General features: G+C 40.2%; 1 protein-coding gene across 3 annotated transcripts in view; it reads left to right on the top strand.

Moving 5' to 3' along the window:
• Positions 1–20,854, top strand: part of plxdc1 (plexin domain containing 1) — a 314,569-nt gene that overhangs the window by 112,705 nt on the left and 181,010 nt on the right. For all 3 annotated transcript variants that reach the window (XM_052610764.1, XM_052610763.1, XM_052610766.1), the window contains exon 2: positions 5,531–5,691. In XM_052610764.1, the coding sequence (XP_052466724.1) occupies positions 5,531–5,691 (161 nt within the window). The remainder of the gene's footprint in view (positions 1–5,530; positions 5,692–20,854) is intronic.

Below are 20,854 nucleotides of genomic sequence, written 5' to 3'. Positions count from 1 at the left end.
TTCGCTTCAGATTATGTTTCCTCTTGCATATCAGATAGTAAAGACACTGCCTTTAACATGTTAGCGCCATTATCTGACGTTATTGAGTAAACTTGCCCTAATTCAACATTATATTCTTCTAATACATCCTTCACCACGGATGAAATGTATTCAGCTGTGTGTCGTTCAGTTAGCTCTCTTACGGCCAAAGTGCGCAACACAATTTTTTTCTCCGTCAGTGTACTGCATGTAGCTGAATCAATTTTAAGCATTAGTAGCCTTCCCTTTAACTCATTCTTGAGCTTTTCCCTTCCCATCTGAGCAACATTTGACACCATATCACGGATATTTGAGGAGTTGATGGCAAAATAATTTCCTATAGCCTCTTGTATGAAGCCGGTATCTTCCATTAATGTAAATGGTCTCCCGTTGACAGTTACTAGTTCTATGCATGCATCTTTTAGAACATCAGGATTCATTTGAATACGCAGGTCTGTTGTCTTTGGCTTTTTCACTATGACCGCATCCAGAGTTGTCTGTCCATCTGCTGTAGATGCTGGTCTTTTAATGCTGCTTGAAGCAGCAAACTCTGCTGGATGTTTACGTTGAATATGCCTCTGCAAGTTACCTCCATGATTCCCGGCTATTTCTGTCCCGCATCTTGCAATATTGCAGACAGACTTGTTCGCCGATTTGTCATAGGAGAAATACTGACGGAAAGGATTATCTTGGTGGCGACCCATCTGAAAAGAGTCATTGACAGTGGTATAAGTTAATAGGCCAATTTGTACTTTTTACGTTCTAAAAATTAGCTCACATTCATTACTGAAAAGCAGAGATGTATAAAGTACTAGAGACCCATACAAGTACAAGTGCTCTATCAAAAAAGTGACTTGAGTAGAAGTTGAAGTGCTCTTTAAGCACCACACTTAAGTAGAAGTACTAAAGTATTCAACACTTTTTGTACTTACGTATTGCAAGTAGTCTATTTTAAAATTTACTACTCAAGTACTGAAAGTAAAAGTAGAAGTATTGTGTTATGTAGCTATTAAAGAAAGTAGTCAAACGTTTGAACATATTGTTTTTACTATTTCAAATGATTAACCTAAAGGACAATAACAATTCCTTTGACTGTAACTTGTAAACAAAAAACGGTTACTAGGGTTAGTTAGCCCAATTTGCAAAATTATGTCATTCATAACTTACCCTCATGTTGTTTCAAACCCGTAAGACATCAGAGGGTCATTTAGAATTTTTTCTAAATGAAGCATCGAAAAAACATTTTGGTCCAAAAATAGCAAAAACTATGACTTTATTCAGCATTGTCTTCTCTTCCTTGTCTGTTGTAAGACAGTTAAAAACAAAGCAGTTTGTGATATCCGGTTCGCGAACGAATCATTCGATGTAACCGGATCTTTTTTAAACAGTTCACCAAATCGAACTGAATCTTTTTAAACGGTTCGCGTCTCCAATAAGCATTAATCCACAGATGCATTAAGCGTTAACTTGTTTAATGTGTCTGACACTCCCTCTGAGTTAAAACAAACCAATATCCCGGAGTAATTCATTGAATCAAACAGTACACTGACTGAACTGCTGTGAAGAGAGAACTGAAGATGAACACCGAGCCGATCCAGATAATGACTCGTTCACGAGTCAAGAACCGTTTCTGTCAGACGCGTCTGATTCGGGAACCGAGGAGCTGATGATACTGCGCATGTGTGATTTAGCGTTGAAGCAAACCGACACACAGAGCATCTGAACTGAAATTATTCTTTTGGTGATTGATTCTGAACTAATTCTGTGTTAATGTTATGAGCCCAGGTGCAGTCAACGCCAATGACGCCATTGCGTCGAGCGCAAAAGAATCGGTGAACTGTTTTCTTCAACTGGTTTATTGAATCGAACTGTCAGAAAGAACTAACGTTACTGGTCATCCGAGAACCGATGCAAACGGTTCTTGACTCGTGAACGAGTCATTATCTGGCTCGGCTCGGTGTTCATTTCTCTCTTCACAGCAGTTCAGTAAGCATGCGCAGTCTTAATCGCTTGATTCGCTCAATGATGTGCCAGCTTCATCAAACCTGCCATGTCATCTACAGTTCTGGCAGTCGTTTGTAATGGAATGATTCGTAACATTTTATAATTGTAACGAGTAACGATGCAGCACATAAAAAAATATCGGAGTAAAAGTATTAAACTCAGCGAAAATATGTATTGAAGTAAAAGTGGAAGTAGGAGAAAAAAATAATACTCTAGTAAAGTACAGATACCGCCTTTTAGTTCTTAAATACAGTAGTGAAGTAGTTATATTTCGTTAATCTCTGCAGAAAAGAAACAAAAACAGATTGCATTACTACGTAAAGCTAATCTTAACGTTTCTAAGCATGTTTTATTTAAAAATACCTCTGAAAATTTGATGGTTAGCCAGCTTTGTGGTTAAAGACAAATCTAATCGGGAGAAATGGACTGCCTATGACTGCTGCACAGCATTTTTGCCTGCTTGATGCGTCAGCGTCACATGCTCAACTATTCGATTGTGATTTGTCACTGTCTAATTAAAATATTAAAGAGAACGATAAAATAACGTTATTAACCGGTTAATGGTAATTTCAAATAGCGTTTCTGTTCCGAACGATTAAAATTGATTTTGTTTTTGTTTCCGTTTTTGTTCCTGTGAAAATATCGATCATTTCCGGTTTTCGTTTTCGTTTCTTGAACCGGTTCGGAGCCCTGATTATTAGAGATATTAGTATTCATTCTAAATGTGATTGTGGCTACAAATAAAAAGAAAGACTCAACTTAATAAGCAGGCTATTTTCATAAGCATTAAAAATAAATAAATAAAACAGAAATACATTTATTTCTGTGTGATTAATTCTGAGTCCTGATAAATTAATAAATGATGAATCCTGTCTTAAAAGGACAACATTCTAAATTAAATAGGCTACCTATGTCATTAATTTTATCCAACAAAATATGGGGGGGGGCATATATAAGACCTGCATTTATTTGTATCCTTGCTCAGTCTTGAAGTTCTTTTGTTCAGACAGATCCTTTGGCCTATGTTTGGATTTCTTTGAGAGACTTTTTACTCAGAACTTTGACCTGCTTATTTAGAAGCTTTACTTTAAGTTTTTTGGACCGTTTGCCTTGTGGATCTGAACCTTCTTCAGCCCTGCTTCTGATGTGAATTTTTATGTTTATTCAAGAAGGACACTAAGTAAAGACTGTTTGTTTTTTCTCCAATCCTGGCTTGTGTGGTTCTCTGCAATTTAGGTCTACACTGCTCTGTGGTATAGTGGCTAGAGCATTGGACTGCCAGCAACACATTCTGGGTTCTAACCCCAGCGTGACATGAAGATTATTTGCCAATAATAATGGTATTTGCCAACAAAGTGTCTATATCAAGTGCTCTTGCAAGCAGTTGAGCCTTGCGAACCGTTTGAGAATGCCTACTGAGCAGTGGTGCCACGTATGTATGTCCCGTGTCTAATAGGAGAGTGGTATGATTGGAGCAATTTGACAGCTGACCGCATCAGCTGGTCGCAGCCTATGCCTCCTGACTGAACTAACGCTGCTCTTGTTTATGTGTGTCCTGATCATAAAGTGGGTCGTGGCTTGATGACTATAGGAAAACGTGGGTCCCACAACCATACCATTTTGAGAAGCACTGATCTATACTAAATGTGCCATAACCAGCCAAACTTCTTGTTTGGAATTTTGATTTTAACATATTAAAATTGCATATTGTCAGGCTTAATGTCAGATTAATTATTCTATCATTATTTAATTGTAACTTATTATGAAAAATCTCTAACCTCAGAAAAATTAATTATCCCGTCCTGTCAGATGTGATTAATCATTTAACCTGTAATGTCCAGGCACTCGGCACAAGGAAGGTATCTGGTGCTGGATGAAGGTTTCCTGCGTGTTCTGTCTTTTCAGTTTAGGTTAAACTCAAATCTGACTCCATTCTATTATTTAATCTGACTCCATTTTAGTATGACCTTGAATTTAGGTTGAAATGCAAATTGGTTGTATTCGTTTTTAATGAGTTTTCTACTGACATTTGATTATTCTAGTTACCTCTTTCCTTTTACATTAACTCATTCATTTGGTTGCTCATGTTGCTAACAAGGATTCAACGTAATCTACTAGAGTCAATAATCATAGAGTAAAACAGAATAAAATCAAATGTAACAATTTATTATCAGTCAGGTAAATATGTATTCTGCCAATTACATATCCAATTGAAACACATCAAATCATATCAATACAATACATCAAATTCTCAAAGATGAATCTAAAAGTAAAATATGCATACCTGACCTTAGGAAATACATAGTATGAAGTGAAGAGACACACAACACACTATGGGCTTTCTGGCTACAGAAATCGCGCTGATCCTTTTGCAGCAATCCTTTAAATACCTCGGACCAAGACAAACATCCCCCGAAATTGGATACAGGAACTAACAATTGGAATTTGCATTAATTCAGGTCCCAGACCAGGGTAGTTTACACCTCAATAGGAACAGAAGGTTATTTACATGGAGGACCCTGGGAAGGGGCACTCCCTCCCATTACAGTAGGCAAAATATCTCTTAATTCTTAGGAAATTAATTATCTTCTAATCTACTTTTGTAAGACTGAGACCATTTTACCAATGGTCATTTCCAGTGATACTAGACATAAATGTTAGTTCACTTGCATTGACATTTTTTATGTAATCATTTTGAGCAGACCGAGTAGAAGGAAGAATGGGTGAAGGGATTTAAAATGAAACAAATGGCCAGAAGGGGAGAATGTCTCCTGCTCCTCCACTCTGTGGTGTGTCTTGAAGATGCCCGTGTATGTTTGTATTGTCTGTTTCTCAGGAGATCAAAGTATCTCAGGTTGTTTCATCCCTACAAACCATAGATGTGTGTCCTGATCATACAGTGGCTCGTGACTTAATGACCATGGGAAAATGTGGGTCCCATGACCAAATGATTTGAGAAGCACTGATCTATACTAACTAAAATCATCTTAAAATGTGTTTATAAATCTTGCAGTTGGTGTGATGTTTTTTTTTTTTTTTAAGGTTCCCTTTATTAAATGGTTTATAGAGGTGTTCATAAATGACTAATAAGTAATTTACAAATGTATTATACATCTTTGATAAATGCATAATTAAGAAGAGAGTGATTTAAAAAAAAATGCCTGCCAAATAGTGAGACATTTTAACTCACATGTTATAAATGATTAATAAATATGTTCATACTTATTTCACTCAAAACCAGATTCCAGATTTATTTCCACCAATTTGCACCCCCCCCCCCCCCCCAAAATAAATAAATAAATAAAATAAAATACAATTATGGTGGGCTTGGATTTATACAAGGAGTTTATTAAAGGAAACTCTTGCACTGCATCATGATTTGTTCATGATAAGATCAATAACATGCATTTAGGTAAATGTTCAGTTCATGCTGACTTTAACTCTGTGTGCAGACATGGTAAATGTTTTAGCTAAGATAACATTAAGTTTTCTTTTGTTTTTACGTCAGGAATAATTCAGTCAGGTAAGACTGATGGAGGTCCTTCAGACATCCAGAGAATTAGAAGAGACGAGCAAGATCTCAGCAGACGCATTCAGAACAGAACTGGACAAGAGCCGACCAATAGGCCTTCCATTGACATACTCCCTGACAATATGACACGAGTGGTGGTGAGTTAATTATTGTATTACTTTTGTAATGTTTGGATCCTTGCCTTTTTCCACTTTAAATGATTTTTTTTATATCAAATTCATTACTCATTCATACCATTCAAGCTATCTCAGATGCTTTATTGACTGAAGTTGTCGACCAATTAATAGTTTTTCCAGCTAATCTGCATTGATAACGAATTGCTGGATGTGAGGGTAGCCTCTAGAGGCCATATCACTGACACCTCGTGGAGTTTGTTTTAACATGTGAGATTATGCGCTGCACAGAATCAGATACTGTAGGCCTAGATGTGGTTCCAAAACATAGACAACAAAATGTATACTATAAACTAAAGTACATGTTTTCATGTCATTATAAAGTAATTATTTTGTTGACTAGATTCTGCATTAGTAGAGAAAGAACAGCAGTGTACCTGTGATTTCCTGTTCTTCTGCACTATTGATTTTATATTGCCTCTGGGGAAGAGGAATCCCTCCTTAAATTACATGTTCATATTCTGATTGGACTTTTCCACATTAAATTTTACTTTGTGAATAGCTGTCAAAGTATTTTCTGAAAAAAAAAAAAAAATGTCCAGCTCCCCTTTATTACTTAATTCAGATTCCCTTAGTACTCTTTCTATTTCTTTGTTTCATTCAACAATTCCTATTCTCCCTATTTTTATCAAATCTTCGGGGCAAAGTAAATTTGCACTTATAAGAATTACATTTAATAATTTTTTTTTTCTCCATACATATTTATTCCTTGTATTGCATTCAATAGCCTCAGCGGTAACTACTTCTATGAATTCATCATATCTTTTTATGGGTTTGATGATACTCAAATGTTTGATCATAAATTATATTTAACTTTTGATTAATCTCCTATATCTTTATTATTATATTCTTCCATGTTTTCTGTATTTTTTTTCTTCCTCTTGACTGTGACTTCATCAGTCTCTGCCCTGCCTTTTCTTGCCTGTCCTCAAGTTTCATTCTGCCTATTTTTGGCTCTGGCCTGCTTTTTCCTCTTTCCACTATAATCTGTGCTCTTCATTCACGCTTACATTTTTTCCAGGGCTAATATAACTGCTTTTCTCTCTGCTGTTATCCTCTCCATTTGTTATTAGTCTTGATTGTTCCCTAAACCTCTTTCCTTCAATTGTGGGATTTTTAGGGCTGTTTCTCTCTACCCTCTCTTTGTCTCTCTTCCACTTTTGATCTGCTCTGCACTCTGGGTCAAGGCGAGAGTCTACTTTCATTTTCACAGCAGTTACAGTATATGCCACCTTTCACACCCAGACCTCATCGGTTGGTCCTTAGGCCACTGTGGTTTACTATTCGATGTTTATTTTTCTGTCTGAATTATTTGTTTTTTCTGTCATATCAAATGAAAGCTTTTTAAATCCTCCTGGAGATGTTTCTGGACCATACAGAAGGAATTATTTTGCTACTATAAGGGCATTTCTTTTTACTCCCTGAAAGATATGATTTAAAATCTCTTCTATGCCTTTTTTCAGCAATTTCCTGAGAGGCTGATAATGCTCCTACTGTTCTCCATTTTTCTTCAAAGTGTCCCTGTTCAATTTCTTCTTTATTAGTAGGAATTAATAGTTTTCTGCCATCATGCATCTAAATTCAGCTAAAATATGCAAGTCTGCTGATTCTCCAGATATCTTCATCTGCTCACCGTATCAAACTAATTTGCGGACCTTTCCTTTCACTGTGGTGTTTTTTTATTTTATTTGGCTTTTTCAGAAGCTTCATTTCCTGATCTTTTTTCATGAGTTCCTCCAGAGTTACTTGGGTTTCAACATAGCTCATTTGGTTTGCCTTTGAAAACGCACCTTACTACTGGGAGTTGTTGGCCTTCTTTGACCGGGTGTCCCTAAATGTAATGCTTGTAAATATTGATTTAGTGCATTTAACTCATAAGGTAGGTTTATTTCGCTACCTCAGCCCCTGCAGTGTTCAAATCTGGTAAGGTTTTACATTTCCTTCTGTACGCTCAAACGATAACTCTTCCTGATCCTTTTCTGAGTCACTTTCTAGACTGTCGATTTATGGATCTGCATCTGAATAATGTTCTTTGAACTTATCATTGCCTGCTGTATTTCTAATTATTCTTTCCAGTGCCGAATTCGTCAAATCATTCTGAGCTAATATAGCTCTCTTAGCTCGCTGTGTTGAGGTGTCTGCAAGGTGTGGCATCTCCTCCATTTAGCAAACTCCACACATGTCCACATGTTATATCGGGAACATATTCCTATCTACAGTGGTTTCTCTCTTTCTGCTCCTTGCTTGTGTGGGTTTATAGAATCCCTTTCCTATTAAAAATGCTTCATAACTTTTTTTGAGCTTTAATTTTGGAAATGGGTTTTCTATTTGATATTTTCTTCGCCTGGTGGTCTCTGTCCACCTAAATACCGGCCATTCAGGATCTGAATCCTCTTCCAAAGATTCAGCCGGGAAATTGACCAGTTCCTGTATATTACCAGCACCCTGGTGTGGCCGTCCTTCTCCTGCAGCCTGATCCTGATACACTCTCTGAGGTATTTTTTCGGAGCCAGACCGTCCATACTTTGGGCAGGTTAGTTCGTTCTGTTTTTCTTATTAATGGTTTCACCAGGGCTGCCCCCATGGTGATTTCACTAATTACAAATATCCCTCCTGATATAATGGGCATGGACACTGATTGATAATTATTATTTCTGGCCAGCTTACATATATTGTCTATCAAGTGTCCAACATGAGGATCGCCGTTAATTCCTCCTATGTCAACATTTTGACCTTTACTATGTCTGATTGACAGGTTTTCCATTTGGACTCCCTATTTTCTGTAAAATCGCACCGTCTGATCTTATGGGTTTGCGCTGTATTATTCTGCCTGTTTTATCTCTGTCCTGCCCATTTTCTAAAGGCACCTGCTACACCATCTCCATGCTGAAGATCTCTATTGGCAGTGTTTATCAAAACACAACTTTCTTCTTCCAATTCCAAATATCTTTCTTTAAGGATAATTCAGTTCTTGCCTTTCCCAAAATATGTCTTAAGCAGTTCTTTGCTTTCGGATGATAACACATCGTCGTGGCTGTCGGGGTTATTTGGCTGTGGAGCACTTGGATCAAGGGTTTGTCCGTTCCCCTCTCTAGTGGATACTGAACTGGGAGCTCCAACTCCTTGTTGGTATATTTTTAATTTCACTCCCTAATTCGTCAAACACTCTAACCTTGGGAAACCTGTCTCTTCCTCCCTTACTGGAAAATATAAAGGCTGGAGCATCTGCTACTTCACAAATCCTAAAATACACCATGGAAGTAATCATTTGGATTTGTTTCCATGGAATTTGACCAGATCTTCATTTACACTGCGTGGGAATAATCCCGTGTAATTTACCATCTAAAGCCTGAGGGACAATGTTGTCAGTCATCATCTTCCCATTATAATTCACTTTTAATTTTCACTTTCCTTAGGTTTATTCTTTGACAAGAATTTCTCACCACTGAGAGTTTACTATGTCCTTTGTCTTTCTTTCTTCAGGTCTTTAAGTCTGCGTGCATTCTATTCAAATCCCACTGGATTTATACTTTGGTCATGATCTGTTAGGTCTTTCTTCGCTATTTCTCACTCACTATTGTCCTTTAACTTTTTTCCTCAATAAGCCCTGCACGTAGGGCTGGGCAAAAAATTGAATGTGATGTTCATGTGCATCTCGTCAGTAAAGCCGCTGCTGTGATTGATAGTTAATCTCCAGCACATTCTCCGGGAACGGCATTTACTACACAGAGCCTTAGTTTACTGGCAAGCTTTACTGGCAGCGGTGTGTAGGGGAAATTGTTACTGCTCCACTCTGCTCACATACTCTGATCTGAATGCACGCACAGGAGGTTACCTACTTTTCAAAGTAGCAGCTTTAGTTTAAATAGTTTCTTTGCAATTAAGTCAACTAAATTTCTAGAAATAAAGTGAACCAAAACACCATTGGTGACAGAGTGGAGAAAAAAAACAGGCTCAGTCGGGTTTGGGGGTGCTCCTTTGGGTGTCTACGTTGATATTCAGGGTTGTAGAAGTCCTCTCTAGATGCTGATCCACCATCTTGGCTGGATCCGGGTGACTGCAGTGACCATCTGATCTGGGTACAGACTGGATCTGGGCACTATGGTGACCTTGTAATAAGAGAGAAACAGACTATTTTAGTGTAGATGCCATTCTTCTAATGGTGTAGCAAGTACATTGTGTGTTATGGAAAGTGTTCTAGTAAGAACTCTAGCTGCTGCATTTTGGACTAGCTGGAGCTTGTTTATTAACCTTTTCAGTGGTGAGTTTAAAGTCAAGTCAAGTCAAGTCAAGTCATCATTATTTATATAGCGCTTTTAACAAAATACATTGCGTCAAAGCAACTGAACAACATTCATTAGGAAAACAGTGTGTCAATAGTGCAAAATGATAGTTAAAGGCAGTTCACCATTGAATTCAGTGATGTCATCTCTGTTCAGTTAAATAGTGTCTGTGCATTTATTTTCAATCAAGTCAACTATATCGCTGTAGATGAAGTGACCCCAACTAAGCAAGCCAGAGGCGACAGCAGCAAGGAACCGAAACTCCATCGGTGACAGAATGGAGAAAAAAACCTTGGGAGAAACCAGGCTCAGTTGGGCGGCCAGTTCTCCTTTGACCAGACGTAACCAGTAGTGTAATTCCAGGCTGCAGCAAAGTCAGATTGTGCAGAAGAATCATCTGTTTCCTGTGGTCTTGTCCTGGTGGTCCTCTGAGACAAGGTCTTTACAGGGGATCTGTATCTGGGGCTCTAGTTGTCTTGGTCTCCGCTGTCTTTCTGACTATGCATTCTGTTAACTTTTCAAATTGATATGTTTCTCCAGGCCTCGAATAAATATAGAGTTGAGTATCATCAGTATAACAGTGAATGCTAACACTGTTTCCTGATGATATCTCCCAAGGGTAACATGTAAAGCGTGAAAAGTAATGGCCCTAGTACTCAGTCTTGAGGTACTCCATACTGCATTTGTTACAATGAGTCAGAGACATTCGGATCTATATGCAGAACTTTATTATAAGAACGGTCGGACAGGCAGTAATCAGGAATGGCGTCAGGTATGTCAGAGATATCCAGAATTAGTAACAGTAACAAGCAGAGGTCAAGGCAGGCAGCAGAGAATCAGAGATGGTATAAACAATCCAAGATCATACACGGAAGGAACAAACACAGGGAAAATGCTTGGAAATGCTAGACAGAAATAAACAAGACTTCGCCCAGACTGAGACTGATTGTGCTGCTTATATATGTGTGTGTGTATTAGCTGCAGGTGTGTGTAATTACATGCAGGTGTGTGTGTGTGTGTGTGTGTCCCCGTTGACTTTCCAGAGTCAAGTCAGATCCCTGTTGACTTACTAAAGTCAAGTCAGGTCCCCGCTGATCATCCAGATTCAGGTCAAGTCACCGCTGACCATCTGGAGTCAGGTCAAGTCACCATTAACACCCATGAGTCAAGTATAACCACAGTTAAACTTCATGAGTCAAGTCAAGTCACCGTTGATCTCCGTGAACAAAGTCAAGTCACTGTTGACTTTCCAGAGTCAAGTCAGGTCCCCGTTAACTTTCCAGAGTCAAGTCAGGTCAGGAAAGGAAAAGTCAGGAAAGTCAACGGGGACCTGACTTGACTTTAGAATGCCAGGTCTCTGTTGACTTCCCGAGTCAAGTCAGGTCCCCGTTGACTTTTCAGAGTCAAGTCAGGTCAGGAAAATGCTCGGAAATGCTAGACAGAAATAAACAAGACTTCGCCCAGACTGAGATTGATTGTGCTACTTATATATGTGTGTGTGTGTGTATTAGCTGCAGGTGTGTGTAATTACATGCAGGTGTGTGTGTGTGTGTGCATTCAGTCCCAGGAATGAGGCAGGATGGTAAATGGAGTTCGAAAAAGGGGATGGAAACAAAAATGCCAGAGTCCTGAGTGGAGTGCCCTCTATTGGAGTTTATGGGCACACCAGCTAACGATTGTTACATAGCCCCCCCCCAAGCCCCCCCCCTAAACAATCGAGGAGGGTGGTGGAGCGGAGACGGAATAGAGGGAGGGCTGGAGGGCCAAGTCCACATGCAAGTGGATTGACTGTGCACTGAGGCAGTGCCAACAGAGCTGGAATCCAGGGTGAAGCAGGTGGAACTGGAGCCCACCGGGGCGGAGTAGTTGGAACTGGAGCCCACCAGGGCGGTGCAGGCTGAACTGAAGCCTGCAGTTCCTGAGCGGCCTCCGTGGCCATAACAGGACAGGCAATGAATTCATAAGCGGCCTCCATAGCTGTGACAGGTCACGATGAAATTACGTGGATGGATCCTACTGATGCCTCCGAATGTTCTGCAGCAGTTGCCACCACCTCTGGAGGTTCCACAGCAGTAACAGTCTCATTGACAGCAATACAGCAGGCTTAGAGAACATTGCTGGGTGCAACAGGATGTGACGAGGCTCTTAAAGTTCAGCTGAGACGTGAAGAAGTTCTGGAAGAATGGTAGTGATTTGACTGGGCTCATAAAGATCAACTGTGACTTGACCTTGTTTACGGAGATCAACGGTGACTTGACTTGACTTATGAAGTTTAACTGTGGTTTTCCTTAACTCATGGGTGTTAATGGTGACTTGACCTGAGTCTGAACGATCAATGGGGACCTGACTTGACTCTGGAAAGTTAACGAGGACCTGACTTGATTCTGGAAAGTCAACAGAGACCTGACTTGACTCTGAAAAGTCAACGGGGCCTAATTTGACTCGGGAAGTCAACAGAGACCTGGCATTCTAAAGTCAAGTCAGGTCCCCGTTGACTTTCCTGACTTTTCCTTTCCTGACCTGACTTTCTGGAACGTCAACGGGGACCTGACTTGACTCTGGAAAGTCAACAGTGACTTGACTTTGTTCACGGAGATCAACGGTGACTTGACTTGACTCATGAAGTTTAACTGTGGTTATACTTGACTCATGGGTGTTAATGGTGACTTGACCTGACTCCAGATTGTCAGCGGTGACTTGACCTGATTCTGGATTATCAGCGGGGACCTGACTTGACTTTAGAAAGTCAACAGGGATCTGACTTGACTCTGGAAAGTCAACGGGGACCTGACTTGACTCTGGAAATTCAACGGGGACCTGGCTTTCTAAAGTCAAGTCAGGTCCCAGTTGACTTTCCTGACTTTTCCTTTCCTGACCTGACTTGACTCTGGAAAGTCAACAAGACCTGACTTGACTCTGGAAAGTCAACAGTGACTTGACTTGACTCTGGAAAGTCAACGGGGACCTGTCTTGACTCTGGGAAGTCAACGGGGACCTGACTTGACTCTGGGAAGTTGTCAGGGACTTGGACATCCAGCCCTCCACCTGTTCCCCCTTCGCTCCACCGCCCTCCTAGATTGTTTAGAGTGTCTGGAAGCCACTCCTTGGGGGGCTATGTCACGATCATTAGGTGGAGTGCCCATAAACTCCAATAGAGGGCACTCCACTCAGGACTCTGGCATTTTTGTTTCCATCCCCTTTTTCGAACTCCATTTCCCATCCTGCCTCATTCCTGGGACTGATTGCACACACACACACATCTACATGTAATTACACACACATACATCTGCAGCTTATACACACACAAACACACACACACACCCACACATCTAAGCAGCATAATCACTCTCAGTCTGGGCGAAGTCTTGTTTAGTTCTGTCTAGCATTTAATTTCATCAGACTGAATTTACACTTGTTTTAAACGTGGAGCCAAGTGCGAGTTGACGCAATCAAGTCACTTTTATGTATATAGTGCTTTAAACAACAACAAAAAAAGATTGCATCAAAGCAACTGAACATTAATTAGGAAAACAGTGTGCCAATTAAGCAAAATGACAGTTAAAGGCAGTTAATCATTGAATTCAGTGATGTCATCATCTCAGTTCAGTTTAGTCTAAGTTAAGTCTGCTTTATTGTCAATTCTTCCACAGGTACAGTGCATACATACAGATAATCTAAACTGTGTTACTCTGAGACCCCCGGTGCCTACAGATAACACTAACAGTAGAGCCTAAAAATCTAGATCAAATATAAAATAAAGTATACAGCTATACAATAAGGGAATGTATAGAAAGACATAAAATAAAATAAAAAATAAAGTTAAATAAAGCAGCACAAGGGACATGGCAGATAGAGTGCAGAGATAGAGTTTTATTTAACTGATTGATGAGGTAGTAGAATGACGTCAGTTCCATGCTGAATGAGAAAGTGAGCAGACAATTGCTGCACAAAGTGACTGGTCCATGTAATCGTATGCAAGTGGGGGGGATCTTTGGACCTGAGGATGTGGGATCTTGTGGGACGGTGGGGTGGGGGTGGGGTGCCAGTTCGGGAGCGAGTTCAGCTTCCTGACAGCCTGATGGTTAAAGTTGTACTTCAGTCTGCTGGTCATGGCCTGGAGACTCTGTAGTCTCCTCCCTGATGGCAGCAGACTGAAGAAGCTGTGTGATGGGTGAGTGGGATCACCTGCGATGCAGAGGGCTTTACGGGTGAGGCGGGTTCCGTAAATTTCCTGGAGAGAGGGGAGAGAAACACCAATGATCTTCTCAGCTGCTCTCACTATGCGTTGCAGAGTCTTTCTGCATTATGCGTTAAAGGTGCCATACCACACAGTGATGCAGTTTGTCAGGATGCTCTCGATGGTGCTTCTGTAGAAGGTGTACATGATGGGGGGCGGGGCTCTAGCTCTTCTCAGTTTGCGGAGGAAGTAGGGTGACCACCTGCTAATAAGCCAAAGGGGGGACAAGGGGTATGTTTCTGAGGGACAATGTGGGACACTGCCTTGCACGGTGGTGCCCCCATCCCATGGGCAGACTCACTGATAGTGGTTTACCCATTTCTAGCATACCACCTTACATGGTATATTAATAATGCCCTATTCCCCTAAACATGTGTAATTGCTGATGTATGCTCATGACAGAATTGACAAATGCACTTCCACTTACGATTTACTTTAGCTATTTAATTTTATTTATTTTTCATTACAATTTATTCACTTTAAATAAATTATAATATAAAATTAAAGGACTAAAATGAATTGTAGTTGCTCAACACCACAGGAACAGTCTAAACTCACAAATCCAGAGGTTCACGGAACGAGAATGGGGAGGAAGGATGGTGAGTTTGCATGTTAGTAAGGCAGGCGCATAAAAAAAAAAAAAAACAGTTTGAAACTGGACACACCTTCTCTTTTTTAATTGATGATGGTGGTGCCTCAGAGTCTCTTTCTCCATTTTTCGAATTGGAAAGCGTGCATCTAAAAGTTCCTTCCCAGTGTGTCTGGTATTCACGTGCGTGCACTGTCATGACAACAAAGAAAAAGTTGACAACAACCTGGTCAGCAGTTCAACTGAGGGGTGGGTGTGGCAACGGTAGCGTGCTGAACTGTCAAGTAATGTTCGTTTGGCTGCCTGGGGCTCGAGGATATAGAGCAGTTGTCAACAACCTTTTCGAGCTTAAGATCACATCCAAAGTCCAAATGTAAACCAAGATCTACCACTTGCAAAAAATTATTTAAAAAGCCACAATGTAAGTTCTACTCTGATATTCTTGTTGCCTGTTAGTCACTAGCAAATTATTTAACTATACAAATAGTATATAACTATACAAACTATCAACTATAATTAAACATTTTGAACAGCAATATAACATTAAGTTTTTCCACAGGCTTATTACTCGTATATAAACACAATAAACAGTCAATTACATGCCTAAGCCAATAATGTACTGTTTCACTTTCCCTTTTAAAATATATTTCAAACACTTCAAAATGGAAATACTCAGGTTATTGCAACAAGCATACAAAATATTATGACAAAAATATTTTCACACAAATTACAGACCTTAATTTTTAGCTAAATAAATTTAATAATGTAATCAAATGTAAAACAGCATGACATATTTGACTGTATAAATTAAAGATTGTTCTTTTTTAAAGTTACAAAAGCTTTTTAATCAGGAGCAGTGAGTGATTTCTTTGTTGTTGCTATTCGATTAATATAAAGACTGTCACTTTAAGAGAATGCACTGATACAGTGGCCTACGTTCAGCTGGCTATGTCTGCTGTAGGAAACTTACCAAAACAGGCATTTTGACATGATTTTTGTTTGAATTTGTCCATTTAAACACAATACTTCAGAGAGAGCTTATATCGTGAATGCACAAATCTTCTCACTGCACGCGAACTCACTTCCTCTGGCTCTTAAATGTTTAAACTGACAAAGCTTAAATGAGTTTAGTTTAAACACAGATATCTGCACCCAGGTGATTACGGAATAAATTACTGCTCATATACAGCATTCGGGTTGAACAAGAGTGAATGATTTGTCCAGGGTTTTTTTTTTTTCTCTGATGTTTTTGTAATGTCTGGGAAGCCAGAATGCACATGCATCAACAGAAACATTTATTAGCTGAACCCTTTTTTACGTGCCATTTATAGCAAGCCATATTATAGATGATATTACAGATGCTTTGTCAGATTTAAGTTGAAGCGCATGCCGAACCGTGTGTGGTGAACCGAACAGTTTTTTTTTTTCAGCGAACCGTGTCATCCCTATTACCTCAATAATCAATCAATTACAGGCCTAAAACAATCATGCCCAAGCAGACGGATATTAGTACATCTCATCACACTGGCACCCGCATCTAAATCAGTTGTATGGTCTGGTTTTCAGTCTAAAACAGTTGCGTCAAGTATATGTGTCTCGTCTGTTTCGGGAGGTGCGTGCGCAGTCAGCGGAGGTGCTTCCAAGGACTTGTCGACCGCAATCGACGGGTTGGTGACTCCAGATATAGCGACCAACTTTTTTGAGCAAGCATTGATTATGTGTGACACAGTCTCAATTTGTGGGATGCATGAATTGGGCTTCAGACGAATGCGCTACGCGGGACGGTTGGTCACCCTAGGAGGAAGTAGAGAGGCTGCTGTGATTTCTTGCCCAGTGCTGCTGTGTTTTCAGTCCAGGAGACGTCGTCTGTGATGTGCACACCCAGGAACTTGGTGCTGCTCACTCTGTCCACAGTCACACCATTGATGGTCAGAGGAACGTGCTGAGTGTGTGCTCTCCTGATGTCAACAACAATCTCCTTTTATTCTTCTCCACTTTCAGAGAGAGATTGCTGTCACTGCACCATCTGGCCAGGCGGCTCACCTTGCTCCTGTAGTTTGTCTCATCTTTGTTGCTAATGAGACCCACCACATTCGTGTCATCCGCCAAGTTAATGAAGAAGTTGGAGTGGTGTGATGGTGTGCAATCGTAGACCAGCAGAGTGAAGAGCAGGGGGCTTAGCACACATCTTTGGGGGGCCCCAGTGTGATTGTGCTGAATGTGTTGCTGCCGACCCATACTTCCTGAGGTCTTCCAATCAGAAAGTCCAACAACCAGTTGCACAGCAAAGTGTTGAGCCCCAGCTGGATCAGTTTGTAAATGAGCTGTTGAGAGATGATTGTGTTGAATGGTGAACTGAAGTATGAACCGCATTCTGACATATGAGTCCTTTTTGTCTTTATGTGTGAGTGCTGAGTGGACAGCAGTGGTGATGGCATTATCGGTCAACCGGTTGGACTGATATGCAAACTGGAAGAGGTCCAGGGAGGGGGGCACTGTCACGAGGATGGGAGTAAGTGCAACAGGACAGTAATCATTGAAGCAAGATGGAGATGGCTTCTTCAGGACTGGAATGATGGTGGTAGTTTTGAAACATGTGGGAACAACCGCCTGGCTAAGTAAGATGTTGAAAATGTCTGTGAAGACATCAATGAGCTCTGCTGCAGAGTCTCTCAGTACACGCCCAGGGATGTTGTCAGGACCCGGAGCTTTGCTTGCATTGATCCTGTTCAAGGATCATCTCACGCTGTCTGGGGTCAGCATCATCACCTGGTGCTGGTAGGAGGTGGAGTCTTCTATGCAATGGTGCTGTTTTGTTGCTCAAAATGAGTGAAGAAGGTTTTTAGCTCGTTTAGTAGAGAGATGTTGCTGTCACAGGTCCGTGGTGGGGGCTTGTAGTCCGTAATGGTCTATATCCCCTGTCACAGGCTCCGAGTGTCTCTGCTGTTGCTGAATTGATGGGCTATCCTCCTTGAGTGCTGTCTCTTAGCCTCTCTGATGCTGCGGGACAGGTTGGCCCTGGCTCTTCTCAAGCCCACCTCTTCTCCAGCTCTGAAGGCAGTGTCCCGTGTCTTCAGGAGTGTGTAGACCTCCCCTGTCATCCATGGCTTCTGGTTGGCCTAGACAGTGATGGTTTTTGTGACTGTTACATCATCCATACAATTGCTGATGTAGGCAGTGACAGTCTCCTGGAGGTCAGTGGTGTTATTGTATGTGAAAACATATTCCAGTTTGTAAGATCTTCTCTGTGTGGTGTAAACTAAGTCTAAAATGAGCCCCCTCCTCTTGTGTTGGAAAGTTAATATGTTGGTGTATTTTTGGAAACACACTCTTTAAGTCAGCATGGTTGAAATCCCCAGCTATGATGAGAAAAGCATCAGGGTGTGCTGTCTGCTGCTCACTGACAGAGGTGTCAAGTAACGAAGTACAAATACTTTGTTACATTACTTAAGTAGAAATTTGGGGTATCTATACTTTACTTGAGTAATTATTTTTCAACCGACTTTTTACTTCTACTCCTTACATTTTCACGCAAGTATCTGTACTTTCTACTCCTTACATTTTAAAAATAACTTCCTTACTGCTATTTCATTTCGGCTTGTTTTCATTCCGGCTTGTCATCATTAGAAAATAACAAAACAAAAAAACCTATCCAGATAAATCACTCTATCCGGATGGAGTGAATTTGATTGTGGTTGGATGAGAAGTATGAACAAATACCATTACGACACCCTACTGGTTTGTACGCGATCCATCGCACCTGCACACAACATAAATTGCATCACACTCCAGCCAGGATATACAGTTGTTTCCTCCAGCGACAATCTAGCCCTTTACACATATGAACAAACACATACTTTAATTACAATTATTTAAATATACTTAATTTAATCATACATACTTTACTTTTAGTCTGTCAGTATAAAATATCAGTTTACTTTTCCAAACATTCATTTTGCTGTTGTCAGACTACTTGTACATTCAAAATCGCACTAGATTATTATTAAAATTAATTGTATTAAATGACCCAGATTGTGAAATACATTTATTAGCCTTAGATTAAGGGAAGCACAACTTGGGAAATAAGAGCATCCAAGGTGAAAGCTATGGATTTATTTTAAATATTTGTAATTTTCTTTAATGTTATCCATAGGTTTTTTTTTTTTTTTTTTTTTTTTTTTTTTAAGTATCGGTTCAGGCACCGTTTAGGTGCCAGTACCATTTTAAAAGCATCGAAAAGGCACTGGACCCTACTAAAAAGTTATTATTTCTAACTGGCTCATTTACCAAATGGTTGCTTTCTCTTCATCCTCCACAAATTAAGCTACTGTAGGTAGTTCGGTAGCGAGACATTTTAATAAATTATCGTTTGCGATTGACGACGCAAATGACAATGTTGTGATAAGTAGGCTATACCAACTTTGTAACTCGTTACCCCCCCCCCCACACACACACACACACTGGACATAGCAGACGTACAGTATTGTTCAAAATAATAGCAGTACAATGTGACTAACCAGAATAATCAAGGTTTTTCGTATATTTTTTTATTGCTACGTGGCAAACAAGTTACCAGTAGGTTCAGTAGATTCTCAGAAAACAAATGAGACCCAGCATTCATGATATGCACGCTCTTAAGGCTGTGCAATTGGGCAATTAGTTGAATTAGTTGAAAGGGGTGAGTTCAAAAAAATAGCAGTGTGGCATTCAATCACTGAGGTCATCAATTTTGTGAAGAAACAGGTGTGAATCAGGTGGCCCCTATTTAAGGATGAAGCCAACACTTGTTGAACATGCATTTGAAAGCTGAGGAAAATGGGCCGTTCAAGACATTGTTCAGAAGAACAGCGCACTTTGATTAAAAAGTTGATTAGAGAGGGGAAAACCTATAAAGAGGTGCAAAAAATGATAGGCTGTTCAGCTAAAATGATCTCCAATGCCTTAAAATGGAGAGCAAAACCAGAGAGACGTGGAAGAAAACGGAAGACAACCATCAAAATGGATAGAAGAATAACCAGAATGGCAAAGGCTCAGCCAATGATCACCTCCAGGATGATCAAAGACAGTCTGGAGTTACCTGTAAGTACTGTGACAGTTAGAAGACGTCTGTGTGAAGCTAATCTATTTTCAAGAATCCCCCGCAAAGTCCCTCTGTTAAAAAAAAGGCATGTGCAGAAGAGGTTACAATTTGCCAAAGAACACATCAACTGGCCTAAAGAGAAATGGAGGAACATTTTGTGGACTGATGAGAGTAAAATTGTTCTTTTTGGGTCCAAGGGCCACAGGCAGTTTGTGAGACGACCCCCAAACTCTGAATTCAAGCCACAGTACACAGTGAAGACAGTGAAGCATGGAGGTGCAAGCATCATGATATGGGCATGTTTCTCCTACTATGGTGTTGGGCCTATTTATCGCATACCAGGGATCATGGATCAGTTTGCATATGTTAAAATACTTGAAGAGGTCATGTTGCCCTATGCTGAAGAGGACATGCCCTTGAAATGGTTGTTTCAACAAGACAATGACCCAAAACACACTAGTAAACGGGCAAAGTCTTGGTTCCAAACCAACAAAATTAATGTTATGGAGTGGCCAGCCCAATCTCCAGACCTTAATCCAATTGAGAACTTGTGGGGTGATATCAAAAATGCTGTTTCTGAAGCAAAACCAAGAAATGTGAATGAATTGTGGAATGTTGTTAAAGAATCATGGAGTGGAATAACAGCTGAGAGGTGCCACAAGTTGGTTGACTCCATGCCACACAGATGTCAAGCAGTTTTAAAAAACTGTGGTCATACAACTAAATATTAGTTTAGTGATTCACAGGATTGCTAAATCCCAGAAAAAAAAAAAAATGTTTGTACAAAATAGTTTTGAGTTTGTACAGTCAAAGGTAGACACTGCTATTTTTTTGAACACACCCCTTTCAACTAATTGCCCAATTGCACAGCCTTAAGAGCGTGCATATCATGAATGCTGGGTCTTGTTTGTTTTCTGACAATCTACTGAACCTACTGG

This window comes from Carassius gibelio, chromosome A12 (assembly GCF_023724105.1).
Source record: "Carassius gibelio isolate Cgi1373 ecotype wild population from Czech Republic chromosome A12, carGib1.2-hapl.c, whole genome shotgun sequence".
Lineage (NCBI taxonomy): Eukaryota > Metazoa > Chordata > Actinopteri > Cypriniformes > Cyprinidae > Carassius > Carassius gibelio.
This window is presented reverse-complemented; position numbering and strand designations above follow the sequence as displayed.